The 15506-nt window shown below is 54.6% G+C and overlaps 1 protein-coding gene across 4 annotated transcripts in view; it reads left to right on the forward strand.

The window, feature by feature from the left end:
* Positions 1-15506, forward strand: part of ACAN (aggrecan) — a 47632-nt gene that overhangs the window by 28842 nt on the left and 3284 nt on the right. Inside the window, exons 10-15 of one of the 4 annotated variants that reach the window (XM_019726736.3) lie at positions 523-816; positions 2625-2840; positions 3276-6446; positions 7256-7369; positions 11872-11985; positions 15093-15251. In XM_019726736.3, coding sequence (XP_019582295.3) covers positions 523-816; positions 2625-2840; positions 3276-6446; positions 7256-7369; positions 11872-11985; positions 15093-15251 — 4068 coding nt within the window. The remainder of the gene's footprint in view (positions 1-522; positions 817-2624; positions 2841-3275; positions 6447-7255; positions 7370-11871; positions 11986-15092; positions 15252-15506) is intronic. The other 3 variants (XM_019726740.3, XM_019726739.3, XM_019726741.3) reach the window with 3 other exon arrangements.

A 15506-nucleotide genomic window follows, 5' to 3' on the forward strand; every position in this document is an offset into this window, starting at 1 on the left:
CCCCTGCCCTCAATGAGTTCACAGGGTGGGGGTGGGGTGGGGGTGGGGGTAGGGTGGGTGCCACAGGTCCAGTGTCCCCAGTGCTTGCTGCTAAGTACTATGATGTAGGGGAGCACAGGGGGATGTGAGGGTGCCCAGGGGTTTTCTGTCTTAACCAGGGGAGCAGGGGTGCCTGAGTGTGATGGGAGAATCTAGAAAGGAGGGACAGAGGGAATGTAGAGGAACCAATCTGTCTCAGTTTGGCTGCAAGTTTGGAACTGAAAGTCCCAACTCCTGGGACCTCCCCGTTGGTCACCCCATTTCCCAGTGTACCAGGGGATCTAAGGGGGGAGTGGTCCAAGAAGGGTGTGCTTGGGCGGGGCGAGGTCTTTAACCTACCTGTGCCATGGCAGGTGTCTCACTCCATGAATAGGGCTGGGATTGGGGGAGGAAGGTGACAGAGGGAGCCCTGCCTCTGGGTGAGGAGGGGCCACCCTGGCCATGAGCTGAAGGGTCACACCTGCCACCTGCCTCTGTCCCCAGGGGAGGTGTTCTTCACCACACGCCCGGAGCAGTTCACCTTCCAGGAAGCCCTGGATTTCTGTGAATCCCACAATGCCACGCTGGCCACCACGGGCCAGCTCTACGCCGCCTGGAGCCGTGGCCTGGACAAGTGCTATGCTGGCTGGCTGGCCGACGGCAGCCTCCGCTACCCCATAGTCACCGCTCGGCCTGCCTGTGGCGGGGACAAGCCAGGCGTGAGAACCGTCTACCTCTACCCCAACCAGACAGGCCTCCCGGACCCGCTGTCGCGGCACCACGCTTTCTGCTTCCGAGGTAAGTGTCCTCACCTCTCCTCCGGCCCTCACTTCTGCACAGGGGTTGACCCCCCGGGGCTGGCTCTTCTTGGCCTCTGCCACTCGCCCCATCCATCAGAGCAAGGAGAAAAAAGTCAGTCCCTCTGGTACAGGGACACCTCTGGCACGAGGCTTTGAGCCCAAGGCAAATGCATCCTTCTAAAGTTTCCCAGAGACAAGAAGAGAGAAGTGAGTAAGATCTTGGGCTCTAAAATCAGGCAGACCTGAATTTTAAGTATGACTCTGCTGCGTAGTAGCTGTATGACCCTGGGCAAGTCACTTAACCTCTCAGTTCCTCTGCTTCAGCTATAAAATAGTGATATTGTAGTTTCCTACTTCAAAGAGTTGCTGTCAGAATTAACTGGGAGAGTGCATAGAAAACATATGGCATAGTGCCTGGGGTATAGTAAATGCTCAATAAATGTTAGCTTTATTCTCATAAATAAATAACACATATGTGTACTGTTTTAATTTGTACACCCTTATCAAATTCTCTCCTGCTTGTAAATATTTTTGTGATGAGTTTAGTCAAATGATTCTATTATTCTTCACTAAGCACTAGCAATGCATACTTTTTTGACCCATGCTGAGGACAGCCTGCCATATCGACCATCATTATCAGTTAGAGTTCGAAAGTGACGTCATTGAATAACTCAGTGGGCGTGGCCAAGTTGTGTCCACGGCAGGCACTGCTGGGCTCTGATTGGATGAGTTCTCACAGGGTCCTTGGGTCTGGGTGCACTGAGCAGAATAGACTGTAATAACAGCTTATGCCATATTTCACATACTATACATCAAAACTGAGTGTCTTTGTAACTCCCTGTAAATCTATAATTATTTCAAAATAAAGTTAAGGAGAAAATAACCTGAGTGTCCCCAAGTTCCCCAGACTTCCAGGGTCCCCTTTTGAAATCCCATTCACAGAAAGTTCAGCCCCACTCTGCCAGCCTCAAGGCCAGTTCCCTCTCATAGGATTTAATGAGACTCATGCCCCAGTACCCCTCTCCCTGCTCTGGGCAGCAGAAGCCAAGCCATTTTGCCTCCCAGTAAATTCCCAGCAGTACACCCCCTGACCCCCACAACCCTCCATGAACTCAGTTTTTTATATAACTTCAGAGACAGTCAACGACCTTCCCACCCAAGCCCACTGCTGGTTTCCCCAAAACCAGAACAGTTGCCCACAGTCGGTGAATCCCACCTTCAATCCTCCAGTGCCACAATGGCCTCATGGGTTTTAAATAGCACCCTCCTGTTTTTTATTCTCTCACACCTAATTTCTGTCCCCAAGAAAGGTAGCATCATGCAGTAGTTGACAGCATGGAGTCTGGCACCAGATACTTGGGTTCAAAGACTAGATCTGCCACTTATAAGCCACCTACTCTGGGCAAGTCACTTAACTCTGTGCCTTAGTTTCCCCATCTGTAAATAAGATAATAGTATCTATCTCAGAAGGCTGTTTTGGGATAAAATGCTTCTATATACATAACACCTTGAAACAGTGCTTGGTGTGTATGATAAATTCTATACAAGAGACGCCCCAGACCAGCCTGGAATAAAGTGCTGACGGCGGGTGCATGTTGATCACGTATAGCTAAAGCAAATGGCTCTTAGAAATGGAGGAAGCCAAAGTGATCTCGCTGGACTGAGGGATGCAGGTGGCAGGTTGAGGCCCAGTGAGGCTCTTGCACAGGCCTGGCCCACCTCAGCGTTCCCTACTTCCCCTCAAGGAGGACCACCTGGGATGGGTCACTGGTAAGAAGGAACCTTCCCCACCCACCTCCCCTTTAGGTGTCTCGGCGGTGCCCTCCCCAGGAGAAGAGGAGAGTAGCACACCCACGCTACCCTCCATCGTGGAGGACAGGATCACTACTCAAGCGGCACCTGGCGTGGCTGCTGTCCCCTTGGGGGAGAAGACGACTGCAATCCCAGCTTTCACCATTGAGCCAGAAAACCGGACGGAATGGGAAGCAGCCTCCCCCCCAGCGGGCACTTACCCAATGCCAGGTCCGTGGTCTTCTCTGCCTCACACGGCTGGGTTTAGATGATTCTCACATGCATTTGAGCTGCTGCATCGTCGGCAGTGGGGCTGGGGTGGGGTCTGAAAATGGGTTTTTCCATCAAGCGGTCAGGGGGTGCTGGTGCGATGGTAGCCAGGCCCCCACATCCAGGGGGTTGTGTGGATGGCACCCTCTAAAGTCTCACAGAGCACAGCCTGAGGGTGGTGGGAAGCTTCCTTGTCCCCTCCCTCCCTCCTTTTCTTCCAACTTTCTTTCCAGAGACACTGTGCGAGGTTCCATTAGAAAATGTCTGAACACATCTCTGAGCTCTTGAGGGCAAAGTTTAACTGTGGAGGGAATGGAATTCAGCTTCTCTGTGTGAGTTTAAAATGGGGCAGGGTTACTAAATCCACACCTCATCTTTCTTCCTCCTTTCCTCCAGGGATCCCTCCTACGTGGTCTCCCACTAGCACAGCAACAGAGGAGAGCACAGAAGGCCCTTCTGCAACAGAAGTGCCCTTGGCCTCGGAGGAGCCTTCTCCCTCAAAAGAGCCATCCCCCTCGGAAGAGCCATCCCCCTCAGAGAAGCCATTCCCCTCGGAGAAGCCATTTCCCTCGGAGGAGCCATTCCCCTCAGAGGAGCTATTCCCCTCAGAGGAGCCTGCCACACTTTCACCCCCAGTGCCCAGTGGGACAGAGCTGCCAGGCTCTGGGGAGACATCCAGGGCACCTGAAGTCAGTGGTGACTTCACAGGCAGTGGAGAAGCTTTAGGAGGCCTGGACACCAGTGGGCAGCCCTCAGGGGTAACTGCAAGTGGACTGCCCTCAGAAGACCTTGACTCCAGTGGTCTCACCTCTACAGTGGGCTCAGGCCTGCCTGTGGGAAGTGGACTGGCCTCAGGGTATGAAGATGGAATTACGTGGTCCAACACTTCTGAAGTTGGTGGGCTGCCCTCGGGAGGTGAGGGCCTAGAGGGTTCTGCTTCTGGAGTAGAGGACCTCAGTAGACTGCCTTCTGGAGAAGGTCCAGAAGTCTCCACCTCTGGAGTAGGCGATCTCAGTGGACTTCCTTCTGGAAGGGAAGGTCTGGAGACCTCTGCTTCTGGAGTAGAGGACGTCAGTGGATTGCCTTCTGGAGAAGGTCCAGAAACCTCTGCCTCTGGAGTAGGCGATCTCAGTGGACTTCCTTCTGGAAGGGAAGGTCTGGAGACCTCTGCTTCTGGAGTAGAGGACCTCAGTGGATTGCCTTCTGGAGGAGAAGGTCATCTAGAGATTTCTGCCTCTGGAGTAGGGGACCTGAGTGGACTTCCTTCTGGAGGAGAGGGTCATCTTGAGACCTCTGCCTCTGGAGTAGGTGACCTGACTGGACTTCCTTCTGGAAGAGAAAGTCTGGAGACCTCTACTTCTGGAGTTGGGGATGACCTCAGTGGACTTTATTCTGGAAGGGAGGGTCTAGAGACCTCTACCTCTGGAGCCGAGGACCTCAGTGGGTTGCATTCTGGAAGAGACGACTTGATTGGGTCAGCTTCTGGAGCCTTGGACTTTGGCAGAACACCTTCTGTAACTCTAGGAAGCGGACAAGCTCCAGAAGCCAGCGGCCTTCCCTCTGGATTTACTGGTGAGTATTCTGGAATAGACCTTGGAAGTGGCCCATCCTCTGGCCTGCCTGACTTTAGTGGACTTCCATCTGGGTTCCCAACTGTCTCCCTAGTGGATACTACGTTGGTGGAAGTGGTCACAGCCACCACTGCAGGTGAACTGGAAGGGAGGGGAACCCTTGGCATTAGTGGTGCTGGAGAAATATCTGGGGTGCCCTTCAGTGAGTTGGACATTAGTGGAGGAGCTAGTGGACTCCCTTCAGGAGCTGAACTCAGTGGCCAGGCGTCTGCGTCTCCTGAAATCAGTGGGACAACATCTGGACTCTTTGATGTCAGCGGACAGCCATCAGGGTTTCCTGACATCAGTGGGGGAACATCTGGGCTTTTTGAGATCAGTGGGCAGCCAACAGGGTTTCCAGGGGAAACATCTGGAGTAACCGAGCTTAGTGGACTGTCCTCCGGACAACCAGACGTCAGTGGAGAAGCTTCTGGAGTTCTTTTTGGCAGTGGTCAACCATTTGGCATAACGGACCTGAGTGGAGAAATGTCTGGGGTCCCTGACCTCAGTGGGCAGGCCTCAGGGTTGCCAGAGTTGAGTGGAACAACATCTGGAATCCCTGACCTCGTTTCCAGTGCCATGAGTGGCAGTGGGGAAGCTTCTGGCATTACATTTGTGGACATCAGTTTGGTTGAAGTGACTCCAACCACATTTACAGAAGAAGGTTTAGGGTCTGTGGAACTCAGCGGCCTCCCTTCTGGGGAGACAGATCTCTCGGGCACATCCGGGACAGTAGACATCAGTGGACAGTCGTCTGGAGCAGTTGACTCCAGTGGGTTTACATCCCAGCCTCCAGAATTCAGTGGCCTACCAAGTGGAGTAGCTGAAGTCAGTGGAGAATCCTCTGGAGTGGAGACCGGAAGCAGCCTGCCCTCAGGGGCATACGATGGCAGTGGACTTCCATCGGGTTTCCCCACTGTCTCTCTTGTAGACAGAACTTTGGTGGAATCTGTAACCCACGCTCCCACAGCCCAAGAAGCTGGAGAAGGGCCTTCGGGCATTCTGGAACTCAGCGGTGCCCATTCTGGAGCACCAGACATGTCTGGAGACCATTCTGGAGTTTTGGACTTAAGTGGGCTGCAGCCCGGACTGGTGGAGCCCAGTGGAGAGCCATCAAGTACCCCATATTTTAGTGGGGACTTTTCTGGCACCATGGATGTCAGTGGGGAATCCTCTGCAGCCACAAGCGCCAGTGGGGAGGCCTCAGGACTTCCAGAAGTTACTTTAATCACTTCAGAGTTCGTAGAGGGTGTTACTGAACCAACTGTTTCCCAAGAACTCGGCCAGAGACCCCCTATGACCCACACGCCCCAGCTTTTTGAGTCCAGTGGAGAAGCCTCTGCATCTGGGGACATCAGTGGAGCTACAGCAGGGTGCTCCGGCTCGGGGGTAGAAGCGTCGTCAGTCCCAGAAGCCAGCAGCGAGACGTCTGCCTATCCTGAGCCTGGGGTAGAGGCGTCTGCTGCCCCTGAGGCCAGCGGAGGAGCTTCCGGGTCCCCTGATCTGAGTGAAACCACCTCTGCCTTCCACGAAGCTGATGTGGAGGGAGCCTCAGGCCTGGGAGTGAGCGGCAGCACCTCGGCCTATCAGGAAGGACTCAGGGAGGGCTCGACCGCCCCGGAAGTGAGTGGGGAGTCAACCAGCACCTACGATGTGGGCGCAGAAACATCGGGCTGGCCTTCGGCCACTTCCATGGCTTCTGGAGACAGGACTGAAATCAGCGGAGACCTGTCTGGTCACACGTCGGGGCTGGATATTGTCATCGGCACCAGCAGTCCAGAGTATGAATGGACCCAGCAGACCCAGCGCCCTGCAGAGGCGCATCTAGAAATCGAGTCCTCAAGCCCCTTGCACTCAGGAGAAGAGAGCCAAACAGCCGAAACAGCCACCTCCCCAACAGACGCTTCCATCCCAACTTCTCTGGGAGGAACAGAGGAATCGGAGGCAACCACTGCAGGTATTGTTGGGATTTTTTTCCTTTAAATGTGTGTGGGTAGTGCAGACGGTAGCAAGTACTAGGCAGCGTAGATTCACGGTTCCAAGCGCAGCTCCCCCACAGATCAGCTGTGCAGCCTCAGGCAAGTTTCTTAACCTCTCCGATCCTCATCTGTAAAATGGGAGTAGTACAGGGAAGATTAAACAGCCTATAAATATAAATAAAACAAGCCCTCAGCATCATACTTTGCACATAGTACTCACTCATAAAGATTACTGACTGTTACTGTCACACTGAGGTTACACCACAAGGACAAAGAATGTCTCTAGGTGAACTCGACTCTTTGTACTTGGCGCAGGGAGAGGACGTAGTGCAAACATTCTGCTCCTGTCCCAATCCCATGGAGTGTGAGATGAGAGAATAAATCTATTGATGCCATTTATGCCCAAAGATTTACTTTGTGCAGGGTTCACACCAGCACAGATTAAGAAATGATGACGTGTCATTGTGGCCAAGTCCTCACCCCCACCCCGTACAAGTGACTCCTCTGTACTGCAGTAATTGTCTCACCTCAGCCCCATCCCAGCACCAGGGGCTGACCCTTTTCCATTGCTTTTTGCTTTGGGATCCCTGGCACCTCCCTGTCTGCTGAGATCTTTCCTAGACACTGGGGCTGGGTGTCCAGGAGGGACAAGGTCACCAGAAACATGCCGACCCAGTCAGCCTCGTGAGGCCGGGGGCGCTTGTGTCCTAACCTCAAGGTCTGGGAGGCAATGCTGCGACCCAGGGAGCTAGATTCTTGATGCTCAGCCTCTCCCTGGGGGATGCAGCCCCCGCCAGGTCCTGTGCTGAGGAGCCCTGTGGCGCTGGGACCTGCCAGGAGACGGAGGGACATGTCATATGCCTGTGCCCCCCTGGCTCCACTGGCGAGCGCTGCGACATAGGTAAGACCCTCAAGGGGTGGGGAATGCAGACGGGAGGGAGGGGCTGCAGGCGGGAGGAACTAGCAAGGTCAGCAGAGGCTCAGGCTTCTCAGACTGGGAAGAAGAGGTGGGCAGTGACGTGTGTGGGTCGAAGCCCCAGGCCAAGCACGGCAGGTCTTTCTAGGGCACTTATTCTATAGGACGGTTTAAGAGAAAAAAGCCAAGCGAAGGGATTAACCTGAGACGTAGTTAGTGTTTTGTCAAGCAGTGATTGCTCAAAGAGTAGAATGTAATATGTGCTTGAATTTTGAAGATAAAACTTGAAACTTCAAAGAAGTGTTGAATGAGGGTGTGTATCGGGTACAGCTGGTCACGCCCCACAGTTGCTGGGAGACACCCCAAGGGGCTGTCGTGTACCGCACAGAATGAACCTCTGCAGGAAAGCCTGGGCAGCCCCTCATGCTCGGGTTGGGTGGCGTTTGGGTGCCCCTCGTGACCTGAAAGAAATGACACAGACAGCGCTTGTCACCCCCAGTAGGAGTCACAGCTACAGGTCAGCTGTGACCTAGCAACAGCACCCTGCCACTGGGTGTCCACCCCCTCCCCCGGGGCCTTGGTTTGTCCTTAGCCATGCGTCACCAGCCTGTGGGACAGGTGAGGAGCCCAGGGACTCCTCTGATTGGAGGTGGCCCCCGAAACGAGATGATTAGAATCTACCTGTCATTCCCTGAACACTGCAAGGCCTGTGGCCATGAGGCATTCCACCCGTCAACATCACATCCTTGAGGGAAGAAACACCCTATGACCTCCAAGCTCAGATTCTTGGGTGAGCTCTGTACTGCCCCAGCCTCTGCCCAAAGTCAGGAATCAGAGACCAGGGTCTTTCATAAAAGGTAAAGCCCTCATTCCTAGGACACATGCAAAATCAGAGCCATGGGTCCTGGTGGGAAACAGCCACTACCAGGTAAATGGTACCGGGCAGCTATCCTCCAATAGCCTTTCCGTCACTCACAAAGAAGACTTCTGTGTTTCTATGCATATTAATATATATGCAAATGAACACCTCGTGAGAGTATATGCTCACGTAATATAAATATGTGTACACTTGGCGCTTACACAGGAGGTGTATATATGGATACACAGGGACCAGGGTGGCCATCTACTCACCCTTTCGCCCACAGGGGTCGGCCTTTGCTCACGTGTAGGGGCCATGACTGAGGATATTGTAGGCTTCCGTGGCCAGAGAGGGTGGGCTCTGCTAGGAAGGTCCTGGCCTTACTGCCAAGGGGACAATATTTCCAGTGGGCCTTAGTGACCCCAGGGACTGTACCCCTCCATCATCGACCCCCTCCAGGAGGGCAGTTGCTCCCTCTGTCCTGGAGAGGAGCACCCGAAGAGTACTTGGGGAGACCATGAGTGTGCTTTCCAGCAGAGCAGGGCCCAGAGTCCTCAGTCTGCAGTTGGAATGGCTCTGTCTGTGAGCAGCGCCCCCTGGAGGACATTGTGCCAGGTCTGCTCGCACGTCGTCTCTCCATCTGTGTGAGCAGGTGGACAGTCCCACTTGGATAAAGTGTTAGGGAGCTCAGCTCAGTCCGCCAGCTCAGCTGGGTCAGCGAAACGCAGAGCCCAAGAGGACTTCGGGGACTGGGGCAGGCGCCAGGACAGGAACCCCCTTTGGCCTTCTCTTAGTATCTCCCTACACCTCTCCTAGCAGCTCCTTCCCCAACCTGATACAGGGAAGCATAAATGTGACACAGGTATCAGAAGTCACATCAAGACTCATGGCCCTGAACCCCTGCAATTAGAAGTAGGTGACAATGGACCCTAACTAATCACTGTAAGGACAGCCTTTCTCTAATCATATATTTTTAAAAGGCTTTCTTTCCCGCAGTTTCTTCCCAGACAGCTCTGGGAGTATCTTGGTCACGTCAGTTGTTCCCTTACCTGTAAAAACCGCACAGTGTTGCTCATGCCACAGAGCTGTTGGGGGGATAATGTCTGTGTGAGAAGTAAGATCGGGCTCAGAGAAGCTTCTCGAGACATACTGGTTCTCTCTTCTCTTCCTCCATGCAGCCTGCCCAATGCCCAAAGCCCTTCCCGTTCTCCACCTGCTCCCACCTGTCTAGGGCCCCCCACTCTGTGCTCACAACAGGGCCCAGCCTAATTCCTTTCATTGTCCCAGAAGACGAGCAATGTCCTAATTGCCCTTCACAGAAAGAGGTGGCACTGCAGGGCCAGAGTGGCTCTTCCAGCCAGAGGAAGAGGAGCTGAGGTACCACGGGCCTGAGTGGCCGATAAGAAAGGCCCACACAGGTCACTCAGCCCTCTTCCTACTGCTGGGGATACTGCCTCGCCACATCCCTCACTGGCCCCCGTGGCACCCACAGGGTCTCTGGTCTTCGGAATTGTGGCCCTTTCCCTCCTCATCGGTGACGCCAGGGCCGTGCACAAAACAGCTTCTGAGCCCAGCAACTGCTTCCTTCCGTTTTAGTCCTCGCCCCCTTCTCAGATTTTGTGCCCTGGCCAAACACAGAAGGAAAACAACATTGCTCCCTGGACCTCAGGCGGCCTGGGGGAGGGGGATAAGCCCCTGGGACACCTGAAGCCATCGGGCCTGGCGTCCCCTGGGACCTCCGCCTTTCCGCGCTCTCCCCCACGGGCTGGCCAGAGGCTCCAGTGTTGATATCTGGCTCTTCTCCCCACGGGCCACTCCTGTCCCCTGCTCTATACAACTGCTTTAGCGCCTACGTTTGCTTAATATCCCCTTGCCCAGTGCTTCCCGTCTCCCATAATGACGCTAATGGACAAAAGAGAACAATAGCTTTCCTGAGACAGGAATGCGCCCCCAGCTTCCGCCCGGCCGACCAGCCTGACCTATTGCTGCTACTGCTGCTGCTGGGAATCCTGGTGCATGCTGGGAATCCAAGTGCATGCTGGGATTTCAGTCACTTCCGCATGCATTTCGGTTTTGCTTGGAACAGTCAGTTCCACACGTGGAACTGGGGGTTTCTCGTCCGTGGTGTGCAATCTCTGAGATGAAGTCAAGAACTTCATGGGAAGAGAGAGAGAGATGCCTGAGGACTGGAGAGTCTCGGGCTCCCCACTGCACAAACCCATCTCTGGTCCAGAAGCATCTACTATGCAGGAGCAAAAGGGATCAATCCAGAAGAAAGTGCTTTTTTTTTCCCTTCTAATCAGAGGATTGACTTTAACGTCCAATCTACTCCTGGGAGAGGCAAGAACTAAGTCCTGGAACGTATTTAGGACACTGCTCACGTGGAACCACCCCTAGCCATGTCGGGTCCTGACGGCTGTATGAACACAGGTGCACATACCGAGGCTAAGCCACACATCACGATGCCCCGTGAGCCAGTGGAACCCACTCATTTTATGATCTCCTGGGACGAGGAGCTTCACAACACCGTTTATCATGTTCCCAGGGGAAGTCGCCCAGAAAACACCAGCAGGAGCCTTTGGAGTATAAATGCAAAGAGAGTAGAAGAGCCCCTCTAGGTATCTGGATTCTCGGAAAGATACAGAAAGAGCAGATTAGGAGATTCCGTTCTCACCTCGGCTAACGGAAGAAAGTTTGATGCGAAGGTCAATGACTTACTAACTCAAAAGTCCTGCCAAGAAGTTGTATCAGAAAGGCCATCTTGGACCAGAAGAACAGAAGGAAAGAGCCTGCCTGGGTCGGTGCTGGTGGGCAGCCACTCACCAAATGCTGCACTGGCTTCAAAACACTGGTCTCCCACCAGCCAGGATGGAGCCCCTCTAGAAATTGTGACTCACTGAAGGTGTCCACATTCTGGGGCTTTAGGTTGGAAGGAGATTATGTGGGGAAATACGGGCTGGTTTGCCATCCCCCCACCCCAAGAGAATGATACTGGCTTTAGCTTCACAAGATACTCTAGAATCTTATTTCCTGAAGATATAAACGGTTTCTACAACCCCCAAATTTTGATGCATCTCATGCAAATACCCCATGCTGCCATTTCTCATGGCCCTGAACTCTTTGGACCACTTGTTCGTTTTAGTACTGCACAGCTTTGCCCGCTTTCCTTGGTTCATAACCACAGAGGAAGCAAGGAAAAGAAAGAGCTCTAATGAAGCTTCAAGAACTTGACTTTCAGTGTCCGTGCTCAGAGCTAGTTCAAGCCCATGGTTTCTTGAAATAGTCTCAAGAGAAGGCATCTTACCTTGGAGGAACTCGGAGCTCACTCCCACATTAGCACTTGGTTTCAGAAGCACCCCATCTCTTCACTCACTGGGAAATCGGGCTCCAATGTGCAGCTTGCCCATCAAGAAATCACACACATCCAAGAAAACCCTGGTTGGATCTTTGGCTCAGCACTCCACGATGGCGGCAGCAGCAGCAGCAGCAGCAACAGTTCTTAGAAATCCAGCCACCCCTCCCAGGGCTCTGGAGAGCCGCAGGGCTGGCCACCCGTACAGAGGCTGCAGTGTTTGCAAAGCTGGAGTTGCCGGCGGGAGTCCTAATGGTGGCCCTTGGTTTCTTGCAGACATTGACGAGTGCCTCTCAAGCCCTTGTCAGAATGGAGCCACCTGCGTGGATGCCATCGACTCTTTCACATGCTTATGCCTTCCCAGCTACCGAGGGGACCTGTGTGAGATCGGTACGGCCGTCTCGGCTTCAGCTAATGTTACTAACTGCTGCACCCCAACTCCTCCCTCACCCTTCCCTTCTAACCACAGGGTCTAGGCCTTGGCTGGGGCCCCCACTGTCCATCCAGATAGCCACTTCAGGGGCCACATCTGCGAAGGCCACCCCACTCACTCCCACTCCTTCTCTTGCTGTTCCCCACGAAAACCTCCCTCTGGGGCGTTGGCTGATCTGACCACAGGCGAGAGACGCAGGCCAGGCCAGCCTGCACTTTGGAATGTGGGGCTCTAGGGACCCTTGAAAACACTAACCTTCTCCAGGGCTTCCAGACCTGCTGGTGCCACCATCAAGGCAGGGCATGCACCAAACTAAGAGGACGGAGCGGATTCCGTGCATTTGTCTTCCAGGAAGCTATGGGTGGGACTGATAGGTTCTCACCCCGGATGACAGCTATGGATCTTCCCTGCAAGGTCACGGGCATGTGTCTGCCTGCTGTATTGCCCAGGGGAGCTCGGTGGCCCCCTAAGGCTTTGGGAGCCACTATGCTGTGCTGGCCAAGCTGCCTTCCTCTTCTTCTCTTGCAAGAACTATGGTTTGCCAGCCTGAGAGCTCCCGCGTCACCTGCATGCTCGTCACGCTTGGGCAGGGACTGCTGCTTGTCACCTCATCACCACCTGCCATGTCAATGCCACTCTAGCCTACACTTCCTTTCTCCCTCCCTAGTGCAAGGCAAAAGGCTGCCCAGAGAGGACACAGCCTCATTGCAAGGGACAGGGGCTGAGTTTGGTCTCTTGGGCCTTGCCAACCCCTCTGCTTCTGTACCTAGGCCAGGCTCTGCCAAGGGGAGCTGTGTGCCAGGAACCTCCTAGGGCCAGACTGAGGCCCCAGCTCCCACCATTAGTGCTTCCTAGTCTCCCCCATTCTCCTGGATCTCAAGACCATCCCAACTCAGAAAGAGGGAGATGGGGCGTACAGTTGCTGATAGCAATGGCCCATGTAGAATTGGAAGTGTGCAGGGTCTTAAAACCATTTTGAATGAACTCTCACATTGGACATCCCAGAAACTTCCAAAAAGCAAGTGAAATTCCTGGGAAGTCTCCCTTTGACCCTAAGCGGGTAGGAGGTAGTTTTGGATTGCATGTTCCTTGGAAGCACTACCAAGGTCACAGACTAGTGGAGGAACTTAAAGCTTCTGGAAGAAAAATCCTGAATCCTCCTTCCCTGCAGCCTCCAACCCTCCGCCTTTACCCCAAGACCCCAAGAAATTGGGGCATGGGGTTTTGGTTAGGGTGGGAGTCAAGAGTTATAAGGATTTTCTCCCCAGATACCAAAAAATCTTCGTCATAGGGGAGAAGGATGCCTCTGGTCCCCGGCTGCCAACGCCAACTGGGGCAAAGGTCTGGAAGGAAGGCTGAGAGGCCTCAGAGGCCTCTAACAGCTCTTGGGCTCCAGACTGGGAGAAGAGGGGCCCTGCCAGAATGGAGGGCTCTGCATTTGATGGAGCAGAGATAGGGTGTTGTAGGCACCCACCTGGGCCCCGGGCCTAGATGCCCAGCTAAGCAGGGCTGCATCTCTTCTCCCGCTCCAATGCTGAGCCCCCACCACTCCATGGGTGACTCATGCCTCGGCTCTGGCCTCCTGCTTCTTTCAGTTGGTTGCTGTGTCCCCAGAGCCTGCATCCCGCACGGCCCTGCCCCTCCCACAGCAGCTGCCCCCTGCAGCTTTGCCTGCCCGGCTCAGCCCTCAAGCGCTGAGGTAGCCCAAGAATGGACTCACACAGCAGCCTTTGACGAGGTGTCTGGCCTCCTGGCCACCTCTGAGGCCACTCAACCTTCCTTCCAGAGCTTTGCCCGAGCTGGCATTGGCAGGCGGGGACCAGAAGATATTCCTTTGCCCTCCTGCCGCTCTGCCTCTAGTGTCAGGTTGCTGGCCTCCCCCTCTCTCTCCGCTCTTCCCAAATGTGTCTCTTCCAAATCTGCCAAGCCTCCACCCCTTCAGCCTAAGCCTCCTTCCCCTCAGGCACGGGTCCTTTCTTCCTGGAACAGGTGGGTTCTCATCGGTGGCCCCCAATCGGGGAGGCTGCCATACAACCTGAAAGGCTGGTGGTCCTATGCGCAGCCCCAGGGCCCTAGGGGCACCCTTCACCTGGGAGGCCCAGGGGAAGAGGGAAGAGACGGTATTGGAGTTCCCTCTGTCCAGTGCTGTGCTGGCAAATGTTTAACCATGGGCTCTTGAAGAGGAAGGGGGAGCCCTGATTTGTGGCATCTGCCAGCTTCTGAGGTAGAATACTCCTACCAGAGCCAATTTAAAGCTACCACTGTGATGTCACTGAAGGCAGAGTTGGGGAGACACACTTCTAAGGGTTCTCCCAAGCCTCAAAAATCCGGCTTCAACACGCCCTTGCCTCTGTGTAGCCCCCTAGGCTGCTCCAAGAGTTCCAAACCAGGCCCTTCTCCTGCACTCAGAACCCATCACCAATATCGGTTCCCGTCTTCATCTGCCACTAAGAAATAAAATAAAAAGTCACGGCCCCTGGGTCATGGACCCTGGGGTTGGCTGCCTTGCCCTCCACGAGGCAGGCTCAGTGTTCTCACCTAGAAGCTGCTCTGAGGAACAGACTTAGAGCTCTTAGTGTTCTCTGGACCCAAAGCAAGCATTTGCTCCTCTGTCCCCACCCCAGGTTCTGCTTCATGCCCTCAGCGCTGCCTGCAGCTGCCTTCACACACTTGCCCACAACCCCCTCTCCTTGGAGCCTCTGAGCCTCTGAACCACGTCTTGCCTTAAACCTCAACACCTCCCACCTTCCCACCTCTTTTTACCTGCCAGCTCTGCAGAGCAGGAATCCACAGGAGAAAAGGTTTGGGGTGGACCGACATCAGGGAAAGAAAGGACCCCTTGCATTTCCCAGGGGGTAGAAACATGCCTGAAAGTTCCAGGGGGCCAGGGCCAGGCCTTCCTGACTTCCAACTTAAGCCTCTATCCAGCCGGGCCTCTCCCTTCCTTTGAGGGCATGACATTGAAGGCAGGGTGAATACAGGAATCTGTGCCATGAGACTGGCAGCCACCGCCATCTCCAGTCGGCCTCAGCCCCTCCCTTCAAGCCCCTGACCTGTGTTGCAGACCAGGAGCTGTGTGAGGAGGGCTGGACCAAGTTCCAGGGCCACTGTTACCGCCACTTCCCCGACCGCGAGAACTGGGTGGATGCCGAGAGCCGGTGTCGGGAGCAGCAGTCACATCTGAGCAGCATCGTCACGCCCGAGGAGCAGGAGTTCGTCAACAGTGAGTGTAGCGGGGTCTCCAGGACCTGAAAGGAGAGTGGTCGTACAGGCCAAGGGCCTCACTTGCCAGAAGCCAGGGGTAGGGGGCAGGGAGGGAGGGAAGGGCTGCCCGTAGCCGGAGTTCCCTGAGACGAGAGAGGCTTTTGGGGCCAATGGCTCTGGCTGCACCCAGGACAGCCCACTGTCTGTCCGAGAGAGCCCCAGACTAACCTGTGGCTGTCCTCCGTCCGTGCCAGCTTGGGGAGGTGGTCCGGCG

Source organism: Rhinolophus sinicus, chromosome 13, assembly GCF_057876585.1.
Source record: "Rhinolophus sinicus isolate RSI-liver-muscle chromosome 13, RSI-T2T, whole genome shotgun sequence".
NCBI lineage: Eukaryota > Metazoa > Chordata > Mammalia > Chiroptera > Rhinolophidae > Rhinolophus > Rhinolophus sinicus.